This window comes from Stegodyphus dumicola, chromosome 1, assembly GCF_044657685.1.
Source record: "Stegodyphus dumicola isolate Sdum_Otavi_A_Nest chromosome 1, ASM4465768v1".
NCBI classification, from domain to species: domain Eukaryota; kingdom Metazoa; phylum Arthropoda; class Arachnida; order Araneae; family Eresidae; genus Stegodyphus; species Stegodyphus dumicola.
Window position 1 is genome coordinate 129,968,226 of NC_140768.1, and position 24,144 is coordinate 129,992,369.

Here is a 24,144-nt window from a genome sequence, read left to right on the forward strand (position 1 = left end):
TATATAGAGCCGTTCATTTGGAATTGACTTCCTCGTTGTCTACCGACGCATTCTTGTTGCCATTGAGACGATTCGTAGCCAGAAGGGGGAGGCCGAGAATAATTTATTCCGACAACGGAACTAATTTCAGAGGAGCGCAAAGAGAACTTAGTAACATTGATTGGGTAATGCGTTTTGAGGCAAACGGCTATACAACGTATAATATAAGTTTAATCCTCCCACAGCCGCTTGGTGGGGAGGCGGGTGGGAGAGGTTAGTTCGTGTAGTAAAGGAACTGTTGAGAAGGACACTGGGTAACGCGGTTCTTACAACCGAGGAGTTGTACACATTATTGTGCGACTGCGAGTCAATAATTAACTCTAGACCTCTTACCTATCTGTCCGAAAATTCGGATGATTTAATTCCACTTTCCCCAGCCATGTTTCTCATCGAGAATCGTAGCTTAGGTGTTCCTGATGTTGATTTCTGCGATTCGAAAGGTCTTCGAAAAAGGGCTAGACATCGCCAAAAACTACTTAATGATTTAAGGCATAGATTTAGGAGAGAATATTTAGGCCCTCTGGTCCAAAATAAGAAGGATCCATCGTCAGAGCTACGGTTGGGTGAAATTTCCTAATAGGAGATGACATCAAAAACGGAGGCATTGGCCTTTAGCTAAGGTCATTCGATTAATTCCTGGGAAAGATGGCAAGGTGAAAACTGTAGAACTAAAGACTCAAGCTGGTACGCTGCTTCGTCCCATTCAGCGAGTCTTTCCACTGGAAGTGCAGTTAACGGACACACCCACTGATCCCATACACGATAACTCTTTTACTAATCCTATTTCTTCTATTTCTAGTGATGAGCATTCAGATTCTAATGACTCTTCAAATGACTCTAGTAACATCCTGCAAGGTGCTAAAGTGTCAAGATTTGGACGTGTGATCAAGGTGCCTCAGAAATTGGATCTCTTCTGCCAGGTACTGTATGTCTTTGAGCCAGCCTGAAGTCGACTCAAAGAGGGGGAGAATGTTGGAGACGGCTACTGCAGACAGACGATTACGTAAAGGCTCGGCGAAGGTCGGCAGAAGGAGCGCCGCATCTGATTGAACTATTTTTTATTATTATTATTTTTTCTTTAACTGCGAACTAAGTGGGGAATTCCCTATTCACTCAGTTATATGTATGCACTAGTTAGAGTAATGTAACGTTTTCAGCTTGTGTGAGATATCCATATTAAATCTTTATATTAATAATCCCTGCTGTGATTATTTAATTTGTAACCTGCACGTTGTCGCCCTGAGAGTTGCAACACATGAGGTGCCATTCCACCTTCACCCTGGTCACCTCTTGTTCCCATAACCGGTAATGTGGGCAAATGTCGTTACATTTGTGATGTCTTAATGCCCGTGCCCTGTCTTCAAGGCCTGCTTGACGCCATCTTTCAACAAGATGATGCACGAACTTATGCTGCCCTGAAGTTCTTTGAGATAGAATGTTTCCGAGTGCTGCCCTGATCAGCACATTCTCCAGGCCTCTCACTCATTGAGAACATCTTATCATGGGTTGCCAGGAGATTGCCATGCCATCACTCGCCAGAAAATAGAACTAAAGCTGCATGAAATGAAGTACCTGTATCAGCTTAGTTCAATTAGATGTTCAACCGGATTACAGATGTTACTGGCTGCCAGATGTGTCAGCTTTGTGTACTGAATTCCGCATGTTATGAACGCCAAACCACTTGTTAATTTAATCATATCTTCCTCTAATTATAATAAATTCAATACATATGATAAATATGATTCTCTTATTTTATTTGCTTCCTGGTATAGATATTTTAATGACCAGCGCCGTATTTGTTATCTTCTTATGAATCTGTACTACAATCTAATTTTTTGAACCGTCGATATTTGCATCTTTATAGCAGAATCTATCTCATATTCAGGTCCAGTTCTGTTAAGTGCGCAGTGCGTGCATGCAAAAAGGCCACTAGATCCCTAGTTCGACCTATAGAGTTTTTTAAGGAATAAAATCCAAACACTTGGTTATGTATGAATTTGGTGTTTCTATGCTGTTGGTATGTGTAGGGCTGCCCAGGCGGTATAATGGTTAATGACGCTGAATGCCGTAGTGAACGGTCTGGGTTCGAATCCCGAAGAACGCGTAGCTATTGGTAAACTTATAATATCTTCACATGATAAGCTACCATGTGCATGGATGTTTGTCAGCTTATAATGTGAAGCTATTATAAATTTACAATCATCCATGCTTTCTTCATGCGTGAAGCAAGCAAGCACTCAAAATACAAGGCCAGCCGAAATTCTCTCGAGAAGCTGATAGTAGAGGAGTAAAAGTTGAGAGACCCTCGGAACACCCGCAGGGCAATCTTCCATTAAAAACTGAGATGCAGCTTACTAGTTAACAAGACTCAGCAGTACACAATGTACTTTCGGGAATGGAACGGGTACTTACCAATTAACGTAACCTACAACTGCCTTTTCCAGTTGGGATGTTATGAATGATACTTCTATATGATAGAATATGTGAAAAGATTTATTTTCATAAAATTAAAGAGTTTTTAAACTTAATAGTCCTCAAATAATATGAAAAATGATTATTAACGGAAACATAGTGAGATATACCTAAATTTATTTACAACCTCTCCTGTATTCCCGAAAATTCTTATAAATGCCGTTAGTACAGGAAGTTTTCAAAGCTAAAAATTAAGAGCAACATAAATAAAAATGTACAGTGGGGGGTGGGAGGAGAATCCAAAATGATTTATATAGTTTTATTGTAGTCAGTACAAAATCTTAATTCAGAGTGAATTAGTTTTGACGTTGTTTGACTGATTGATAAATAGCACTTTAAAATAATATTCGCTGGTTAAGTTTCGAATTACAAAACATCACCAGCATTATGTAGACAGACTAGACAAACATTACTAGAAATGTGTATGTAGGAAGTCACTTGACATGGATTAATAGAGGAATGACGCAGTGCAGAGATGTTTATTATAAGCAGTTAATATTTTTCGTACAGAAACTGAAAATACCTAAATTAAAATGATGAGTTAGGGCAAAAACAAATTTAAATTAGAATCTTGATTTAAATAGTTTTTAATCTATCAATCTCTAAATATACACTTAACAATATACAAGAAACATCAAAAAATTAATATTCTAATTTCTGAGGTATTTTTTAAATATATATGCAGAAAAAGACTTTAATATCTATAGTTCAGATTTCAGACACAAACTGTCTGCCTAAAGAGATTTGGATTTATTAAGTTATGGAAAAGTATGCTAGTGTTATATTCCTTGATGGAATAATGCTGTGAAGGAGGGCTTTCTGACGGAAACTGTCTTGTACTCATGTTATGCAAGGGAGAATCTATGAAAACATGCATGCAGCCAATCTGTTCCCTGAGAATTGAACTTGGACTGAGTTATCAGTGCTCAGCTGTCTTACCTGCTCGGCTGTGAAGGAGAAAAGATGCCTTCATGGATAACTTTCTACGAAGAACTGCCTCTGTTCATGTTATATATAGGGAAAACCACGGAAGCATCCACAGAGCGAATTTGTTCACCATAATTTAGAGTTTGTCAAACTATCAATGTTCAGCAGTCTTACCCACCAGATTCCATAGTAGGCTGTATATATTACAGATACAGTTGTTAATCACATTTATAGATTTTATGCCATCTCAGTGTGTTCCCTATGTTCCATTCCTTTCCAGTGTGTATGATTTCAAACATTAAAGCAAGATTTCAATATGCAAGCAATAAAAATTATTTAATACATAGCACTAATGCTGTTACATGAGAAAATAAAGCAAAGATTATAAAAAATTCCGAAAAAAAAAATTCATATGGCAGTAAACTATGTAACACCACATTTCACAAGTGACAATGTATTGTTTTTAGAGATTGTTTAAAGAATCTACCTGGTAATAACAAAAATTTTTCAATTTGTGTGAAAACTGTCACTAAATTTAGTTTGGTAATAAATAACACAAGATTTTGAATGTATTTTTATAATATTAAAGAACTTTGTTGTTCTGCATGTGATAGAATACAAAATCAAAAAGTTCATGTTATGTATCTGAAGGCATGACACACGTATACAGGCAATAGTTAAAAGAGGCAAAATAGTTTTAATTCTATAGAAAAAAAAAAAAAAAAAATGATACTTCCTTATTAATACCATAGACTTGAGCCACAGTTATATGGCAAAACTGTTAATAGATATTTTTTTACTACATTAGGTTAGATTATTTATATTGCACAGCACATGAGGGTTATCTGTAGAAGAGGGGTACTTTTGTGGAGAACTTTCTTAAGGTGAGCTGGCTTGTATTACGTTAAACATGTCCAAAACCACAAAAACTCTTATGCAGCCAGCCCATTTCAAGGATTTGAAGCATCCATATTTAGGGATTTCGCCACTGGTGGATGTTTGTTTATAGTATGGAAGACACAAACAGCTACAGAATTCAGGTATGCTTGAAATTTCAGTCTCTATAGGGGTATACTGATATTAAGGGTTAGGTCAGATTAATTTATTAAAGCAAAACACATGAGAATATCTGCTCAAGGAGACATATATCTTCGTGGAGGACTTTCTAGAGGAAACTGGTTTGTATTTATGTTTCATACGGAAAGCCATCTAAACACTCATGCAGTCAGCCTGCTCATTGGGATTTGAACACGAGTCAAACTAACAATATTCAGCTTTCTTATTCACTTGGTCGCTGGTGGGCTACTTAGAAAAACTGCAAGGAGTAGGTATGAAACGTCAAAATTTGTATTTCAGCTTTTTATCAGAATTTGTATTTTTATCTCGTACTCTTGCAGGACAGTGATATTTTTGAATAAAGACTAATCAAAACTATATCAATGTCCCTTTTTCAACTGATCATTTTTGTTAAAATATTCTACTTACTTAAGCATTTTTTAAAATTTTAATTGATGACTATTTAATTATAGAGATATAAAATATAAAAAGAACCGCCATCTTATTCATTTAAGCTTTTATGTAAAAAATTTGAAAAGCAAAATAACATGATTTCTTAAACAATTCAAAATTAATTTTTAAGATGGTTTGAATATATAAATACCAAAGGAAGATTCATTAGACAAAATTATTTCTTTCACAGTTGAAAAAAAAGTTTTTTAATTTCATATTTTATTCATAGACTTCATTGTTGAATTGATAAACAATTTAATTGCATTAAACTGTCACATATCTGTAATTTGATAAAAGTTTAGCACAAATTCAGTATGTATTTTAAAGTACTGCACATTTTCTGTTTCTTTCAGATTAAAAAAAAATGTGTTAAAAATGTGTAAGTTTATATTTAATACAGTAGATAATAAACTGAAACCATAAAAACAAAACATTCAAAAAGGTGACATTTTTTTTTCTTTAAATAACAACAAATTAAAATTGTTAAATAATATAAGGCTATTTCACAAAATACTTTATATGCAAATGTACTGTACATTAGTGCATTAGTGACATTCACTACATTCAAAACATCAGATGGCCTCCAATATTTTAAATCGAGTCCTTTATAACGGTACCAACATCATTATACTTAGAAAATAGAGCTCGTTAATTTTAACACCATTAAATGCTACAATGTATTATATGTCATAAATATAGATTACTGATTTCAAGAAAAGTTAAAATTTACTGTATTACCATGATTGTTATTAGTGATACTTTGATCCAGTATTTATGGTGTCACATACACTGAATGTGTACTCATAATTAAACAAGTTAATAATCATTACTGAATATCCAGTAATATAATTTCATCACTGTATATAACAGGTAACAACTGCTAATGCCTAATTGAAACTTTCTAAATATATTTTGAAATTGATCTCCATTAGCTAAAATATTTTTCAAAATATACTTCACTTGACAAAACATTTACTTCCCAGTGGCAAAAAAAATTAACATACATACATATTAATAATCCTTAGAAAAAACCCTTTAGCCAGGTATATATTTCATAGCAGCCATCCCTTGAATGCTTTTGTGAGGTAAACATTCAACTTGATTTGAAAAATATGTTACTTTTTAAAAAAATTTCTTTCCTCTCCTATCTTGATATATCTTTCACAACAGGGATTTTCAACCAAGGAGGCTTCAGAGGGAAGAACATGGTCAGCCTTTTATTTACATGTTAAGTATTTAGTTTTAGTTCATGAATATCAAAATCTACTTTTGTTGAAGTTTTGGCACTTATCAACATTTTCTACACTTTTGTTGTTTAATTTATAAAACAAGTTAAAACAGAGTCTGAATCTAAATAAAAGTATATGCATTTTTCAAGAGTTGGAGAGGGGGGGGGGAAGGATTTTCTAGCAATGGCGAAAGAGATGCATGGGGCAGAATAGGTTGTTTTATTATTTTTAATACATCTATGTTATAGTATTTATTATAATTAAAGCCATGCCTTTCAGATACTTTTATAATTGATGAATCAAAGTAATACCCTTTTAATCTTCATTCAAAAACATTCATCTAAAATGCGTAGGAAGTATTTTTGTATTTTTTGTGAAAGGGAAGGCCATAAAGTACTGTACTTCCTTTGTATTCTCAGATTAGTCATGCTACTATGTTCTCAAAACCTGTGCACTGTATTATCATTTTCCAGGTTACAACTTTAATTTGACTAAAAAGAAAAATAAATCCACAAATTTCTTATGCACAGAACTTATAAGTTCACAAAATGTTGAGTAGATACTAAAAATTAAGAAGAGTTGAAAACAGTAAAAATCATACTATGCAACCAACTGTTGGTGTTTAATGATCTTTTGCACATGTTGGTTCATAAAGACTGGACAAGTTTCACAAAGATTTAAGAATATTTGCATAGGCAGTTATATTCCTGTATTAGCTAATTCTGTTTCAAAGTCATCAGACATCATGTCAATAAAACTGCATGTTACAATTCAGAAATATTCAAAAAACATAATTAGGTGTTTATCATGCTTCAAAATTAGCAAAGCTTTTCAATAAAAAAGAAATATTTTAAGTAAATTGCCAAGGGTTTCTTATTTCAACAATAATGCTTACTTACACGAATAAAGAAATAGCAGTACTGTTCTGTTATCGGGATCGAGTGCGTTTATGTGTTCATTGTATGCATAAGTACAAATATATGTGTGCATATAAATACATATATAAGCACATACATACCAACACACGTTCATACATTTCTGAATCCAGTCCCTTTATAATAGGAACAGTACCAAAATAACTGTTGCTGCTTTTGCTCAGTATCCGAGGAAACATATTCCTTGGATGTACAAATTGTAAACTTTTCTATACTTTACTTTTTATAGCTAATAAATAAAGCTTTTCCTTCAGATTTTCAATTTTTCTTTTTCGGTTATAATTAAAAACAGATTTTAATAGCAGTAAACTAAAAATAAAAGAAGCGACGTACTGCTGTTTACAATAATGTAAAAATAAAGCAGTAATTTGAAAATACAGAACTATGGATTTTTACTTGACTCTTAATCTATACAATCGCCTCATGGTAATGGTAAAAAGCATGGAAAAAAAAGAGGGAAATGAGACTGTAAGCTGTCAAACTATTGGAGTCATAGAAAAGTATAGTTAGTTTTTTGCTATTGCGTGGGCCTTCATCCCACTTCAGGATCAATATAGGGATCAAACCTTACTACTGCATCACATAACAACTAATTCACTGAATCATTAGATATGTTTAGTTTTTCCTAATGCAAATCGCAGTACATATATTTATAGGGCATTCAGTACGATTTGAGGTACATTATGAATGCAGGTGCTACCAGGATAAAAAACATTTATCTTTTCTGCTACGCTGATGACCACTACACATTTCAAGAAAAATATAAACATGGTAGTTACAGGTATGGCAGTGTTTGACTTTTGTTTTTACTTATCAGAGATTAGCAAATAAGGCATAGTTTGAAATTATTATACACACAATGTGATTTCAAAAAATTAAATTATTAATTATTAAAAAGACACACAAATTCTGTTTCAAAAGCAAAATAACGAGAGTTGCTTATTACGTGAGTAAATTATGAATTCCGAATCTCAGTTTGGCCATGCTTGATCTGTACATAAAGTATATGGCACATAATTACAAAAAAATAACCTCTAAGAAAGAGTATAATTTTAATTTGTTTTAAGAATATGTTCTGAAAATTATTCAGATTTTTGAAGTTTTCAAAAAACAACACTTTCATACAATATATAAATTGCTATTGCAGTGTATATCAAGTATCAGACTTTCAATACTCAGGTACATAAATTTCTATCCATAAAAATTGTTTTCTTACTTTTTCATCAGCAACTAATAACAGATTTTATTTTAGATATAAAAAATGCACTCAGATATATATGTTCTGCTTTATCACTCAGAAATAATACTTAAGTGAATTTTGTGTCATGGGCTATACTTTCACATCATTTTGAGTTTATTAACTTTCTTTAGAATATGGTCACTTTTATCTGGTTGCATGTGTAGTTTCCCTTTTATTTATTTTTTTTTATTACCTCTGTCTTTAAAATATATTGAACTTGCATTCTCTATATTGATTATACAGTCAAAAGTCGTTAATCCGGACTTCGGCGATTCCGGATTATAGATCATCAGTTTAAATCTGGTAAGATGGCATGCAGAAATTATAAAATTAAAAATATGAAACCGTAATTTATGAAATAAAGAACAATTATGATCTAAAGGGTATCAAAATTTACAAAAAAAAAAAAAAAAAAAGCTTAATATTTATTTGTTTATGTTATTAAACATTTCTTTCAAAGTAAGTTGTTTAAGTTGCTTCATTTTATGTAAAAATACTTTCTTTTTAATTCTATAAACAGACATAATTTCTTGGTCAGTTACAAAGTTCCGCTGTTCAAGTCCTATAATCGCTGTGTCGAGAATAACGACTAATTTGTCAATCGAAATTTTTTCGTTTTCAATAATCTCCGTGTCAATTTCTTCACTATCGGAAGCGAATTATAATGACGAGGATTTTGAATTAAATCATATCAAAGATGGAGTACATCGAGATGAAATACTACATTTAGTAAGGAATACTAAGCCAAATAAAATAAAAACATCTACCTTGAAGATAAGGATGGTTCTGACAGATCAACTTCCAATTCATTGCGCGTCGCGGCGTCAAGGCTCTTCAAGGAGAAAAAATTCCCTCCTTTCCTCTCTTGTAACAAATACTGAGGTCAATGAGTTTTTATTGCATTTCACTTAAAACTTACTTCCTTGAATTATTCTAACTTGAGTAATCGATCCAGGACAAGATGAAAATAACATCAAAATTGATTTGAAATTAAATATCCCGGTCAATTTTATTTTTTCATGAGTATAAAACTTTCCTAAATATAGGAAACTCTGACACTGCCAAAAAAAAGTGAATATTTCCGTCATTTTAAACAATTCTGTAACAGGAACGACTAGCAAATACAAAAATAAAGGCCGAATACGGGGGTTGTGCATATATATGTTTGGTATTGAGGGCTGCATTAAAAAGGGAGATGCAAAACTAGATGTTATAGCAGTCCCATATACAAAATTTCAACATTCTACTGCTAATCCTTTTTGAGTTATGCTACATACATATTTCACAGAAAAGTCCCTTTTGAATCCATTTAACAAAAACATGATGTGGACATCACATGAATTCCTTGTACTACCTATTACATTACGCACATTTTTTGCTGCATTTCATTAGACATATATTTCCCATTCTATCAATTCAGTTCTCACATCGTGGCAAGGAAAAAGTACAGAAACTGACTTAATACACTATGCTACTAAAACTGAAATGTAATCATAAGACGGCATCCTTAGGCTTAGTGGAACTTAAATAACTTTTAAATTGTTGGTAATTCTACAACTACTGCATGCAGATTAAGTAAAGGGATAAAATCCTTAACTGGAACATAAGAACAATAAAATTCAATCACTTATAAAGCAAATGATGCAGAATTTAGCAACATATAAGAATAACTGGCATTTTGCATTGGTTCACTATAAAAGTCTGAATCACTCTTCAAATTCTTGCCACCAAATGTTAGAGCCCTGTATTCCATTTAAACAAATTAAATAATGAAGAATCTGCATAAATGTGTGTTTCTTGCATTGTGAAAAACAACAGTACATAGAGACATCAAGTTTTGAGTAATGTAGTTTTCCAATCAAATATGGGCATTTATAAGAACAAATTTGGAATTTGCTTTATTATCTATGTCATATTTTGTAAATGTTTAATGAAATTTTGACTAAAAAAACTCAACAACTTCAAAGCATTCCATTAACACCCTATGCATCTTCAAGAATGGATATTTTAAGCAAGAGGTTTTTTTTGGGGGGGGGGCATTGTTGAACTGAATTTTATAGTTCCAAGTGTGAAGAATATGATGCTTAATAAATGTAACTCAAAACATGTTTAGAAAACATAATATAAGATTTTATTTTCTTTATTCTCAAAAGAAATTCTTCTTTTCTAGTAGAACATTAAACCACATTTGTCAACATGATCAGAGTCCCTCATAAACATTTTCCGAAACATATTCTTTTCATGTTACAAGAATGTAGATACTCCACATTCTTTTAAATGATAAGATAGAAATATAAATTTTGCTAGACAGCAAAATCCTCTTTATTGAATTGCTTAGGAACATGTGCTCCATTTTTTCACAGAAAGATGAGGGCATTTCTCCATATAAAGAAAACTTCCATATTTGTAACAGAGATGGATTTTTACAGTGAGGGTCATCCCATGATTGTGACTTCCAAAATCCTATATTATACATATATATATGCATCAGCAAATTGTCACATGCACTGTCTTTTTCTTTTCTCATTGTTAACACCTGCAATCAGAAATTCTGTACATAAAATTACGTTCCAAGAAAAATGCTGCTTAGGTAAAGTTTACTTTAAAAACTTATATGAATTTCTATTCATCTATGAATCTAAAATTTTATTTCATTGATGACACTGTCAAGACAGGTAATAATTAACTTTATCACATGAAGACTTCAACTAAACCACCAGTTCTGAACAGCTAAAGTGCTCATGTTTACAATCCTTTGTTTAAAAGATCTTTTTTTCTGTTTTACAAAGTAAATGCAGAAATTGTCAAAACAAACTACTCGAATGAAATAATTAGTTTTTCATTAAAATCACTGCAATTTCATCCTACTGGCAGTATACCAAAAGCAGATCTTTTTTTAAAAAAAAAAAAAAAAAAAAAAAGAGAGAGAGAGAAAAGTGCATTTGTGAAATATATTCAAAACTAAACAAAAGATTCGGTCTTAATGCTCTTTTCACCTTTCTTCTCTAAGTCCCCATTCTGTGACTGAAGGAGATTGGACAATATACAAAACCGAGAGTTCAAAAAAGCTTACACAAGCGGAAAATTTTTTCGCAACATGCTAAAACATTAAAATGACACGCAAACTGAATTGATCTAATAAGCAGTGATGAACTATACAAATTTGTCTCTCTGTCACTAACTTCTTTTTGCTTGCTTTTTATGATTTGGAATACCTGTTATTTAAAATAAAATTTAAAAAAAAAATCATCTAGCATGACAGTCATACTGACTTTTTTTTTTTTAAATATTAGTATGAATCAGCTTTCAGCTTGATAACAGTATTTTCCCAACAAGACCTTTGATTATGCAACATATTTCTGAGTTAATGACAATATTCTAAAGTGTACATGAATAATGTGTGGTAGTTTCTTGAACAATTAAACTGCATCATTATTTTATGTAATTTTATAATATTTTGTAAATTTTCTATTTTTTAAAACTTTATAGATACTTCTATTCTAAAATATTTTTTTGCTTATGCAGAGTTAGTTATATGCATTTTTCAGTTTTTGTAACAGGTAAAACATCCAATTAGACTCCAATATTTCGTTTTCATAAATTAAAATGAAAGCCCTTTGTTAAAATTTTGAAAGCTCATCATTGAGTGGTATTAATAAGTGTAATAAGAAGTATTAATATTACACATGGCATTTATGTGACAGATTTAAAGTACTGAAATCACATACGTTTGGATAAAGTTTAAAAGTATAACATTTCAAGCAGAGTGACAAATACTTGAAGTGCTGTAAAAAAGAAATCAATGAAGTAAAATAAATGTTTATTGAAACTAAACTTACATGGATTATTCAAAAACAAAACAATGTCAAAGGAGACCTCCATTATCCCAATCATGAAAACACAATTTAATAGAAATACATTCAACCCCCTTTTACATTCTGAATTCTCGGCATAGCACAACAGCATTATAAAACATGTGCAAAGTTTCTAATGTAAAATATAACCTTGATCATTAGAAATATACTGAAAATTAACAAAATAAGGTAATATTATATACATTTGCTTTAGTTCTGATTTAAAGTATTTCAAACAGTTATATATATAATGTTAATTCTAGGCTGCATACAGAATATGAAGCCTACTCAGATGTTTTCTTAACTAATTTACAAAAGACAAGTTAGCTGAATAAATTACACATAATCAGGTGAAATAGTAAAATAAAGATTTTTAAATGGTGGCTCTATAACACAATGTATCAACACAGCTCTTGCATAATATTTCAATACATATAAATCATACAACTCTTTTAAACAAGGAAACGTTTGAACATATTGTTTCTCATAATGAAGAAACAACCTTTTCCCTGTTGTAGGTCTTAATGTTAAATTTATGTTCTTAATGAAATTTATGTTTTTCTCGTTGCAAATACCTTCTTCATTCAGCAAGTGTTTTAATCTTATCAAGATATGGAAATAACACAAAATTTTTATTTTACTAAAAATAAGCATGCATGTTCGAATACTAAATGGATAAAAAGTAAAAATTAGTATGCACAACATTTATGAACTTTTCTGCAGCCTCTACAGAAATTAGCAGTGTCAATAATAAACTACCACCCCCCCAAAAAAAAAGAAAATTCATCCAGTACAAATGTAAGCACACATAGAAAGCTCGTGAGAAATACATAACTGTCTTTAAGTTATGAAAGTCACATAAACAATCGATAACATTTTATCAAATTTTTAATAATGTGTTAAATATTTAGATATTTATATTTCACTTAAAAAATAAAAATTAGTCCCCTAAAGGCAACTGAGGATATTTTGCAAAATTATTTTTTACAATAAAACTTTCAAAAAATTCATAAACTGATAAAAAAAAAAAGAATCTGAAAAATATTCTTCAGAGCAAAGGTACTTTCATTTTGAAAACTTTCTCTAAGATGTTGTTAAATGCTTTTACATATTCTGTTCCACTGTGCAAAGTTTTCTGTCCACATTTAAAATTGTACAATCTGTAGATAATCACAATTTAATAAAATAATTGCTACATAAATTCAATTATTTTAACATAATGATTACACAATTTTAGACACATATTTTCCTAATAATAATTTATTTAAAACAATTTTTGGAGTATTTTCAGAATACAAAACAGAGTGATAAAACATGTAATGCCCTGACTTCTTTAAACAAGATTATTTACAGCTAAATATTATTTTTACAGGCATTTTGTTTATTTTCAACCATTTGCTTCAACTTACAACACAGGTTTCAGAAAAAAAAAAAAAAAACTTAAAACAGATATATAGCTTTGATAAATGGCAAAAATATTAGTTACCATATATTCACAGCTCAATTCAGACTGACTTTATTACACAGAACCTACATGTTTATAAAAAATCTTCAACTTAAAAAATAACAAATTATGGTACATAATTATGCTCTTAAAAATTACACTACCAGCTAGTTTATTGATATTAACATTAAATTTATAAAAATCAAACACATGCAATAGGTTTCCCTTTTTTATATTAATGCTCATTTACTAAGTAGTTTATTTAGCATTTTAGAAAGAAACCACAAAGGTATATAGCTAATACTGGCATAGTAAAAATAAAATATTAAAGTATCACAATATGATTGACAGTAAAAAAGATATAATAAGCAGAAAAAGCAAAGAAAATTCAACACATGAAGTAAAGCAATTATATTCATTTGTACACGTACAGAATACTCAGCACCTCCAATGATTATCAATTAAAATATGAACTACAGACACTACTAATATCAAGCCACAAACATGCAGACAGTTTTTGAAAATTAAAAAAAGAAAACAAATCCAGGTACAAAATACTTCTAAGATGCAAGCTATACTATTTGTACTTTTATTTATGGTATGAAATATTATCAACAGTTGCTAGATAAAATTTAAATATTCATCTGAGAAGGAAGGTGATAATGGACATGTAAAAGACAAGTAAACAACCGTGGAGGAAAAACAATATGTATATTATATACATACACACACAATTAAAATCACTTTCAAAACTGTTTCAAAACTTGAATACACTGAATAATAATAAAGCTCACATGTTTTCAGAGCCATTTAATAAATTTCATTAAAAAAATTTTTCATTATTTAAATGTGCATCCATAAGCTTAGAACAGCTCAAAATTTTCCACTTCATGCACATATTTTATATACTACACACATAAGTTAGTTTCTAACATTTGAAATATGAAGTTACTGTGTGAGAGAAGCATTGCACATGGCAGAATGATTTCCCTTCAATTCTCCAATTCTTTCACATTGAGAAATGATGGTAATTCACTTTTTCCATTCATGATTTATACCGACAGTTTATACAAGCTCCAAGTTTAAGTCAAATAAATTTTATAAAAAAAAAAAAAAAACCAGAATATTTCAAAAATATGAATTGTTTCAATTTCTTATATACACTGTAAAATAAAAGTACAAATTTCTGAAAAATCATGGTTTAAAAAATAATAATAAATATAAAGACTGCTAAAATCACCCAAGTAATACAAAATCCATCAACTGAAATTATTATAAAACCAAACTTAAAAATTTGAATAATGCATCATATCTAGTAAAAAAACTTTGAATGAAGAGAAAACAGATATGCAATGCCCTTCAAAAAATAACATAACTATAAAAAAAGAGGTCTGTATTTTTCACATCAACTAAGAAATCAATGTGATTTTTAAAGTAATGTATTTCCATAAACAGCAAATTATAATTTTAATTAAAACCCATAAATTATGAATACTATTTCTGAATTCATGTTTTCACAATAATCGCAGCTTTAACAGATATATTTTAAATGCACTTTTTTGATTATATAAGCAATACTCTGTTTGCACAAATAAAAACAAACCTTTTCTTACACAAAATATAAACAAAAAGAAAAAACACAGAAAAGTAGATACCAGAGCACATGAGCATATCCAACATTTTTGCTGAATTCCTTAAGAAATAGTGCAAAATTTATAACGGATTAACAATAATATGAAGAGATGAAAGTGTGAGTTTAGAACATGAATAAGTCAGAAGTACAGGTATCCGCAACTCATACATGAGTTTTCATGCATAGTTCTTAAAACTCCTTTCATAAATGGCATACATGGATGAAATTCAGTTATTACACAACATAAATACGACATTAACATGATTCACACCTTTCAATAAGATAACAAAAAACTAAAATTGCATTTTAGAAAACTACAAAATGTCATTCAAAACTCTAAAAAAAAAGTCATATTTAATATTAAATTAATGATTATTTATTTATGAGTTTATACAATTACAGAAATTTTTGGCTGATAAAAAGATTAAGTACATGAAGCTATTTCTTTCTTATGTTTTAATTACCTGTGTATTCAAGTGCTTTTTTTAGTAAGTCAGGCATTTTTCAATCAATAATGATTAATCAGAATAAAGTTTAATAAGCACAATACATTTTTATAGCTTAGAACTTTTAAATATAAAAAATTTACAAGCATGGGCATTACTATTTTCTTTTCTGCAAAACTATAGACCATTACACATTTTAAAATTCTTACATATAAAGTATGGAAAAAAAAAAAAAAAAAACTCACTTTAGTTTCAGATTACAACTCTGTATGATGTTTCATGCAACTTAAACAAATATACATCTTTGGTTCACAGAAGATTATAATTAAAGGTATGTACGATGTACTTTGATTAAATAAAGAGTTTTCTTTTTTTTTTTTCTTCCAAGTAGCCTTACAGAATTTATAGTAATTATATATTTTTAATTCATGGAAAAAAAAAAAAAAAAAGCATGGAAATGAAATGCTTCTAATTTCAAAATTCAGAACAGGAAATATTTTTACCTACACAATGTACATCATTTCTATACATTTTGGTGCAAATGAACACACAAAAGTTGAACAAAGATACCTGTATCTGAAGAGCAATTCTGTACAAGCCTTTCAGCAGAATATGTAACTAAAATACTTCTGATAAAATCAATTTATCTTCCAGTAATGGAAGTGCTGGTGAAGGTCAATGATTAAAATGGTGAATGTCATATCTATATTAACAGGAAATCAGATCTACACTTGCCATAAAAAATAGTTTGAACTTTTTTTTTTTTTTTTTTTTTTTTTTTTTCCTGTGTGCCATTAATTTAAATCTCTTAAAGCACAAAGAGAAAAATTTCAATTTTCAGTTCTACTCACACTAGATCTAAAAGGATTACTCCTGCTCCTAAACATCTAATAAAAGACATTTCACAAATGCACATAATACAAGATATGAAATATATATCATATGATTAATGTTAAAATGCTTGAGAAAGGGAAATGATTCATTAAACAAATACAGTGAAATACTTTTGTATTTTCGATTTTAATGACAAATGGCACAATTATACCAATAATTTCAAAAGATATTTCTTAACTGACTTAAGACGTATTCTTAAGGCTGACAATATGTTTGTGTGTACTAATAACATTATAGTAGAATCCCAATTATCTGATAATCATAATCAACCTACCTGCTATTCTGTACATCAATTTATATACATATATGAACCTGACAAAAAGTGTAAAATTCAGTTTCTTAATTAATGGGAAAAAAAGAAAAAGAAAATTTGTAATAAACAAAACACACAGAAGCAATCTAACAGCAATTACATTTATTTCCTATATTATTTAAAAGAAGTAGTAGCAAAATAAACTAAAAGTTGTATACATTTTTCTTCTCATTGAATGAATAATAACAATACAAAAATCAAACATTTCAAAAGTATAATTGACAGATTTTATTGTATAATATCCCCAAAGGTCTATATTAAAGAAATATAACTCAAAATCTAATTTTTCATTAAAAACAAGTCTGCTGTCATACATATATGACAAATACATATACGAGAATGCTGAGAGCATAACAAGCAGACTTAAAAAAAAAAAAAAAAAAAAAAAAAAAAAACAATGTTTACAAAGATAATTCAGATCATTGGCATTCTACATTAAAAATGTAACAAAATGTAACACAATACAAATTGTTATAACAATATGAAACTACCAATATGCTTAACACAAACCCTAGGAAAGAAAATTTAACTCAATTTACAATTTATGTATATAAAAGGTTTCCAGAAAACTACAAATTTATTTCACCTTCATTGAAAAGGAACAGTATGCTTTATGTCCTTTTTGATAACAGAAAACGAAAAGATGCAATTCCTCAGACAGAAAAAGCTACATCAGCTTTTAAGGATAAATGGCGCTCACCAGGTTTCTCAGAAATGATATCAAGAACACCAACAGTGTACAAACTATCAGAGCTGTACCACAAAAGATCTGGTGATGTGATTTTCAATTCCGGAATGGATAACTCATGATCCTAAAAGGCAAATGCAAATGTCAATTGTAACATATGTCAATGGTAACAGTTTTTTTTTTTAACAATAATGACAGAAAGAAAAGGTCCAAGGATACATACAATATTTTAAAATAGTCACAACAATCTAAACTATCAACTTATCCAGTGCATAAAGTGTGGCTCCAAATTCTTGATATGGCACTCTGAGGGATATTCAAATCTTGGGCAACCTCCATTTGAGTTTGGCATTCCTTGATTCTACCAATTATTTTCCACTTTTCACATTCACTTAAATAATACCTTTGAGCAATAACTACTGAATACTGATCACTCTCAGAAACCACACATTTTAAACAACACTATAGATCGGAATTCAAACATGTGTCCATTGCGCACCATATTTTCAATCACTGAATTTGCAAATTTCTGACTCTAATGTATGAGCGGAAGTGCAATCTTGTGTTCAGTAGCATATAAATAATTGCAGCATTGGGCACTGGTTGCAACATTAACTTAGTGAACATGTTTTTTCTCATTATCCTTTAATTTTAAAAACCAGTGTATAAATATTTAGTGATAAAGCCGAAGTTTCATATTAAATAAATTTATAAGCAGAGACTATCACAGCTACAACAACCGTACAACAAATGGTGAACTTCTGTTTAATTCGGTGATCGCCAAACTGTTGATCGTGAGCTGGAACATTTTCGGTAGATAGTGTTACCACTTCAGTTGGCTGACCTTGATTCCTCCACTGAGCTGAGGTTAATGACAACAGCTGCTTGTTTTTCCTGCGCAAGTGCTATATTGTCAGCCTCATATCATAGTGACTGTATATGCAGAGGTTGTGCACGTTATATTTTTTCATGTGTATATTAGACATTTGCTAGCTTTGATAGTTTGATTCATGCATTGATACTAAGCTAAGTCTATTCTAATGATGGCGTGCTCAAGCAAAAAAAGGTATGACTTTATGAATAAAAACCGATTACTTCTTAACCTGTGTATCGGACAAACGTGTGGGTTTACTGTGCTACTCAAGTGTATCAGTTGGGAAGAAAAGAAACATCAAATGTCACTTAAAAACCGTTCACGCAGAAATTGAAAAGGATTTCTCACTGAATTCTGCTCTAAGGAAAGAAAATATAAGACAGCTAAAATTCAGACTTAATGTTAAAAAATCCACTTTTTAAAACCATCAAACAAGTAAAAAGCAGCAACTGAATTTCAAATACTGTTGCACAGAATAAGAAATCATATGAAGACGGTGAAATAATCAAAACTGCATTTTAGAAGGTGCAGATGCATTATTTGATAATTTCAAAAATAAAACTGAGATAATGTCTGTTATTAAATCTGTATAGCTTTCTGCAAATACTGTAATGAGAAGGGTTGCAGTTATGAGTTCTGACATTACCTCACAACTTAAAACTGACTTTGATCGCTGCAGCTTTTTCTCCCAGCAATTTGACAAATCACCTGACATAGTTGATACAGCTCAGTTGGACATTTTTGCAAGAATGATTTTTGTTAATGTCTGAATAAGAGAAGAACTGGTAAAGATTATACCGTTAAGAGAACAGGACATATTACAGATCTTATCAACTCTGAAAATATTCCTATAAATAAGTTGGTGGGCTTAGCAACTGATGGATCTCCTGCAGTGGTAGGCAGAGAGAGAGACCTTGTGTCGTAAAGACAACAGCTTTCCGAAATTTCTGTAATACACCAGGAGTCACCGTGTGGAGAGTTTTTAAACAGTCGTAAAAATAGTGAACAAGTATAGTCTCTTAAAAAAAAAACTTGCTGGCTCCTGATAATCCTTCCGATAAAGATTATGAAGTGTTAAAAACAACATTGAGAAATCATTTAAATCCTAAGCCATTTAAAATTCCTAGCAGACATGCATTTTTAAATCAAAAGCAGCATGAGGGTGAAACAATTAGTGTGTATATGGCAGAGTTAAGGTCACTTGCCATATCGTGTACTTACGATCAGAAGATGTTTCAGGTCAGTTTCACTTTCATTTTTTCAGCGCTAAAAATGCTGAAAAAATGAAAGCGAAACAAAAACAATTAGATGTAGGAAATTAAAACACAGTTCCTATAAACAGCATACTTTCCAGTGAGGTGAAAAATAGGAAACCGCCCATAATGGTCCAAGTGAACATAGAAGGAAAACCGGTAGCTATGGAACTGGATACAGGGGGTGCAGTATTGGTAATAAGTTAAAAAAAAATTCCGGCAAACTTTGAAAAAGAAAATTCAAAATACAAGTCTGGTATTTAAAACATATAATGGAGAAAAACTAATACCTTTAGGATTTACTACAGTTAAGGTAGAATATAAAGGTCAAAATAAAAACTTAAATCTTTACACTGTTAAAGAAAACCTTGATACAATATTTGGTAGAGAATGGCTTTCAGAGATAAATTTAGATTGGCCCTCGATAAAGTCAATTTCTGTCTCTCAAAAGAGTAGTTTAAATAAATTATTGGAACAATATAGAGATTTTTGACAGAAAATTAGAAGAGATACAAAATTATGAGGTTCAACTTGAATTGAAGCCATATGTTTCACCAAAATTTTGTAAAGCTAGGCAAGTATCATTTGCGTTAAAGGGCCGGATACATGAAGAAATTGATCGCTTGGAAAAAGAGGATGTAATTGAAAAGGTCGAAACGTCGGAATGGGCAACTCCGATAATTAAGGTGGACGACTATACGACTGTGTGCCTACCACTCGGTGACAGTAAACCCAAATATTGTTACACATCAACACCTTTTGCTGACCATAGAGAAAATATTTTCATGTTTGAGCGGGGTAAAGCATTTTTAAAAAATTTATTTTAAAGCATGCATATTTACAAATGAAAGTAAATGCAATGCCGGCAATCTGGCAATGTTACGTAGATGGACTATTCCACAGAATGGAAGGATGTAAGGTCTTCATGGATGATGCACGGTGAATAACGGGGGCGGATGATAAGGCACATTTAAACCATTTAAAAAATTTCTATGTACTGAAATAGAAGAAGAAAAGTAAATCTTTTAGGATGAGATAAAATTTTTAGGTCATAAAATTGATGGAAAAACTATCAGCAATTGCAAAAGCCCCAAGACCCAGAAATGTCTGGGGAATTCATAGTTTTTTGGGATTGGTTAATTTTTATGGAAAATTTTGCCCTAAATAAGTGACAATCGTAAATCCCTTATATCAACTAAGAAAAACTCAGAATGGGTTTGGACAAAGAATTATCAGGAGAATAGAATTAGACTGCCAGTATGGTGGTCATATGGTGCTTCATATGGAAGTTCGTTGGTTGAGTAGAGATAGAATTTTACAATGTTTTTAAGAGTAACTTCGTGCCTTAGTAGAATTTCTGAAACAAGGAGAGTCCTTCTGTGAACACAGCACATCTGGTTTGGCTGCAGGATTTTGCTTTTCCTGCAAACATCACCATCAAGTTACAGTATTTGACGGCATGGTTGTTTATTTGGCTTTTACAAAACGTGAGAACTAAAAGAAACCACATTTTAAGTTATTGTGATATGTGTATGAACTTCTAAAGAAGGGTGCATCTTATATGCCGTCAAATACGGTAAATATCCTTAACTTGCAGCTTCAAGGATAAGGATATTGGCAGAACAATTTCAGATGTTGCTTCATTCTATAAAAACTGTGGGGAAAAAATATCATCCACAGTAAATACAAATACTTTGCCTGTTTGAAACAAAACCTTGACAAATAAGGGTCTTCAATGCCTCTATACAACAGAAAACAATACTTTAAAATTATTTCAGATTTTAGAATTCAACAAACGCTTCCAAGATTTTAAAAGGATTTCAATTGTTGCACAGCTTATCAAATTGCCTTTTACACAGACTGATGCTGAAGTTTTAACAAGAACACAATGCTGGAGTTGGAACTGACTGATTTTTCAAAACTATTCATCTGTAAAATGCTTTCTATAAGCTATGAAAATATTTAGCCTCTTGTTCCTTAAAATACCCAATTTTTGCCCAGGTTTCCTTCAATGTGAAGGCAATGTTCAGCTCTACATATCTGTGTGAGATTTCTTTTTCCAGTATGAAATTTATTAAAAATAAGTGTAGAAACAGACTCGCATATAAACACTTGAGCAACTGTATTCGAATGACAGCCATTACCTACTTTCCCAATATTATTAAAAAAACTTGATGACAAAAAAAGGCCAAGAAAAAGAGTTTCTTCCTTCTCATTAATGTTAATAGGTCTGATAAAAAGTCTGTTATTATATTTGTGATTTATTACTAACTATACTTAAATTCTTTCATATGCACAATTCAATTTCGTTTTGTTATATAAGTTTAATTACAATTGATTTCACATTTACTATAAACAAATGTAACATTAAAAAAAAAAAAAAAGTTGGTAGTTCTTTTGGGTAGCCCACAGTAGAATTTAAAAATGGTACAGTAGCTCAGAAGCTTTATAAGTTTGGTAACCACTGGTTTAACTAATACTATTAGGTCATAAAATCATGATTAAAGCTTTTTCTTAACCCTCTGAATGACATGATTTTTTGATCTGATTATGAAGTTAACACATTCACTGCCATCTATGAGAATACTTGTAATTGGCAAACAGGGTTTATTTGTCAGCTACGTGATAATTTGTTGTTGATAGCACTACCTAAATGATCAAGTACAGTTAATTATACAAGTAATCTATTACATTTAAATTTAAGAAATAAAACAACAGAACATAATTTAAAAATGTAAAACTACAGATAGAAGTGTGAACGGACACACCTAATCAGCTTTGGCAGCGAATGTTACGCAACATTTGTGGATTAAATATGTATATTTTTTACTCTCTGTATTCATAACTTTCATTTATTAAGATAATATTTAGGTATTAAGAAAACAAGAAAAAATATCTAAAATAAGGAAACAAAATAACAGACATCACATAATAAAAAATCTCACAATCAGATAAAAACTTGGGATTAAAACGATAAGCTCACTTTTTTCTGAAATTTTTCTCTTTTATTTCACTAACAGTCAAAATTTACTCAAATGTTCATCAAAATTTACAATTTCATGTCAACAGTTTATTTCTTACACTATGTTTAAATCCTCACATATGAAATGAATAAGAACAGGCTATTATTACAACTTCACTAGCATTAGAATTCACAACTGTAAAATACCTAAGAGCTAATTAATTTAGATCTTTCCATGACAACATATTGAGAGTTCAGTTAGGCTATTTACAAAGCATTCAATTATCTGCTTCAGAAAATAAATCATCACAGACCACTTTCTGCATAAAATCTGGTCATTATATCAAGAGTAAACCATTAAGCTCATACAGCCAGCCTGTTTAGGTGTAGTTTACATGATGGCAACTAATATATTTAGAATATCTATAACAATACTCGCTGCTGTCATTAGTAATCAAATGTATATTAACCAGAGCTTTTTCACATGGCTTTTGCAATGAAAATGATGAATGAATCTGCTGACATGTGTTTAATGAGATTATGCTAAATGCCAATTACATCAAAAATATTTCAGTAGATTACCATTACCCATCCGTGCGAGTAATATATACATTACCCCAAAAATTCCACATTTCAGATTATCAGTTTAAGTAAGATGACATACAGACATGGCAACATCGAAGCTCAACTTACTGTTTAGGTTACACAGAAAAATGTCAACCCAACTATTAAAGAGCTGGAAGTGTTATGGCCAACATCAAACAATGTATTGCCATTGGCCACAATGTGATTCCCTAGCCAGCAGGTGTTTGTGCAAGCAACATGATTAGTCAACAGAAAAATCTTACATCACACCTGCTTCTTTTTGTTGAGTATTATATTCTATATTCCTAGACTTTGTATTTATTTTTGGGAGGTAGTTTGAAGGTGTGGATATTATATCATTCTGGTCACCTGTATTCTAGACTTGGTATTGTAAACCTCGGTAATGCACTCTGTGAATGACCATTTTACACGAGTGCTAATACTCTTACACAAGCATTCCCTTTAACATACAATGATCACTGGGTTCACCAAGAGTTCCAGGTAAATGCTTAAATAGTTAATATCTTAATATTAAAAGTTTCATTCACACATAAGAATAGCATAAAAATACCGTATATACCCGCGTGTAAGTCGACCCCCCCCTTCGACATAAAAAATTCGTAGAAAATAAGAAACCCGCGTATAAGTCGATCCCTCACTTCCGAAATCGATCGAGAAACTTCGAAATTTTTTTTTTTTAAGCACTACATTTATTCAAAATCATCTGAGAAAAAAAAGTAAATATACGATAAAAAAATGCCTTGGTAAATAAACAAAATCAAAATCCTTCAACGTCCGATTCATGGTCAGATTCGCCAAACATTTCATAGAACTCTTCTATCGTCAT

General features: G+C 30.8%; 1 protein-coding gene across 6 annotated transcripts in view; it reads right to left on the reverse strand.

Moving 5' to 3' along the window:
* Positions 1-12,154: 12,154 nt before the first annotated feature.
* Positions 12,155-24,144, reverse strand: part of LOC118198910 (uncharacterized) — a 48,024-nt gene continuing 36,034 nt past the window's right edge. For all 6 annotated transcript variants that reach the window (XM_035370694.2, XM_035370698.2, XM_035370696.2 and 3 more), the window contains exon 7: positions 12,155-17,747. In XM_035370694.2, the coding sequence (XP_035226585.2) occupies positions 17,589-17,747 (159 nt within the window). In that variant the 3' untranslated portion in view covers positions 12,155-17,588. The remainder of the gene's footprint in view (positions 17,748-24,144) is intronic.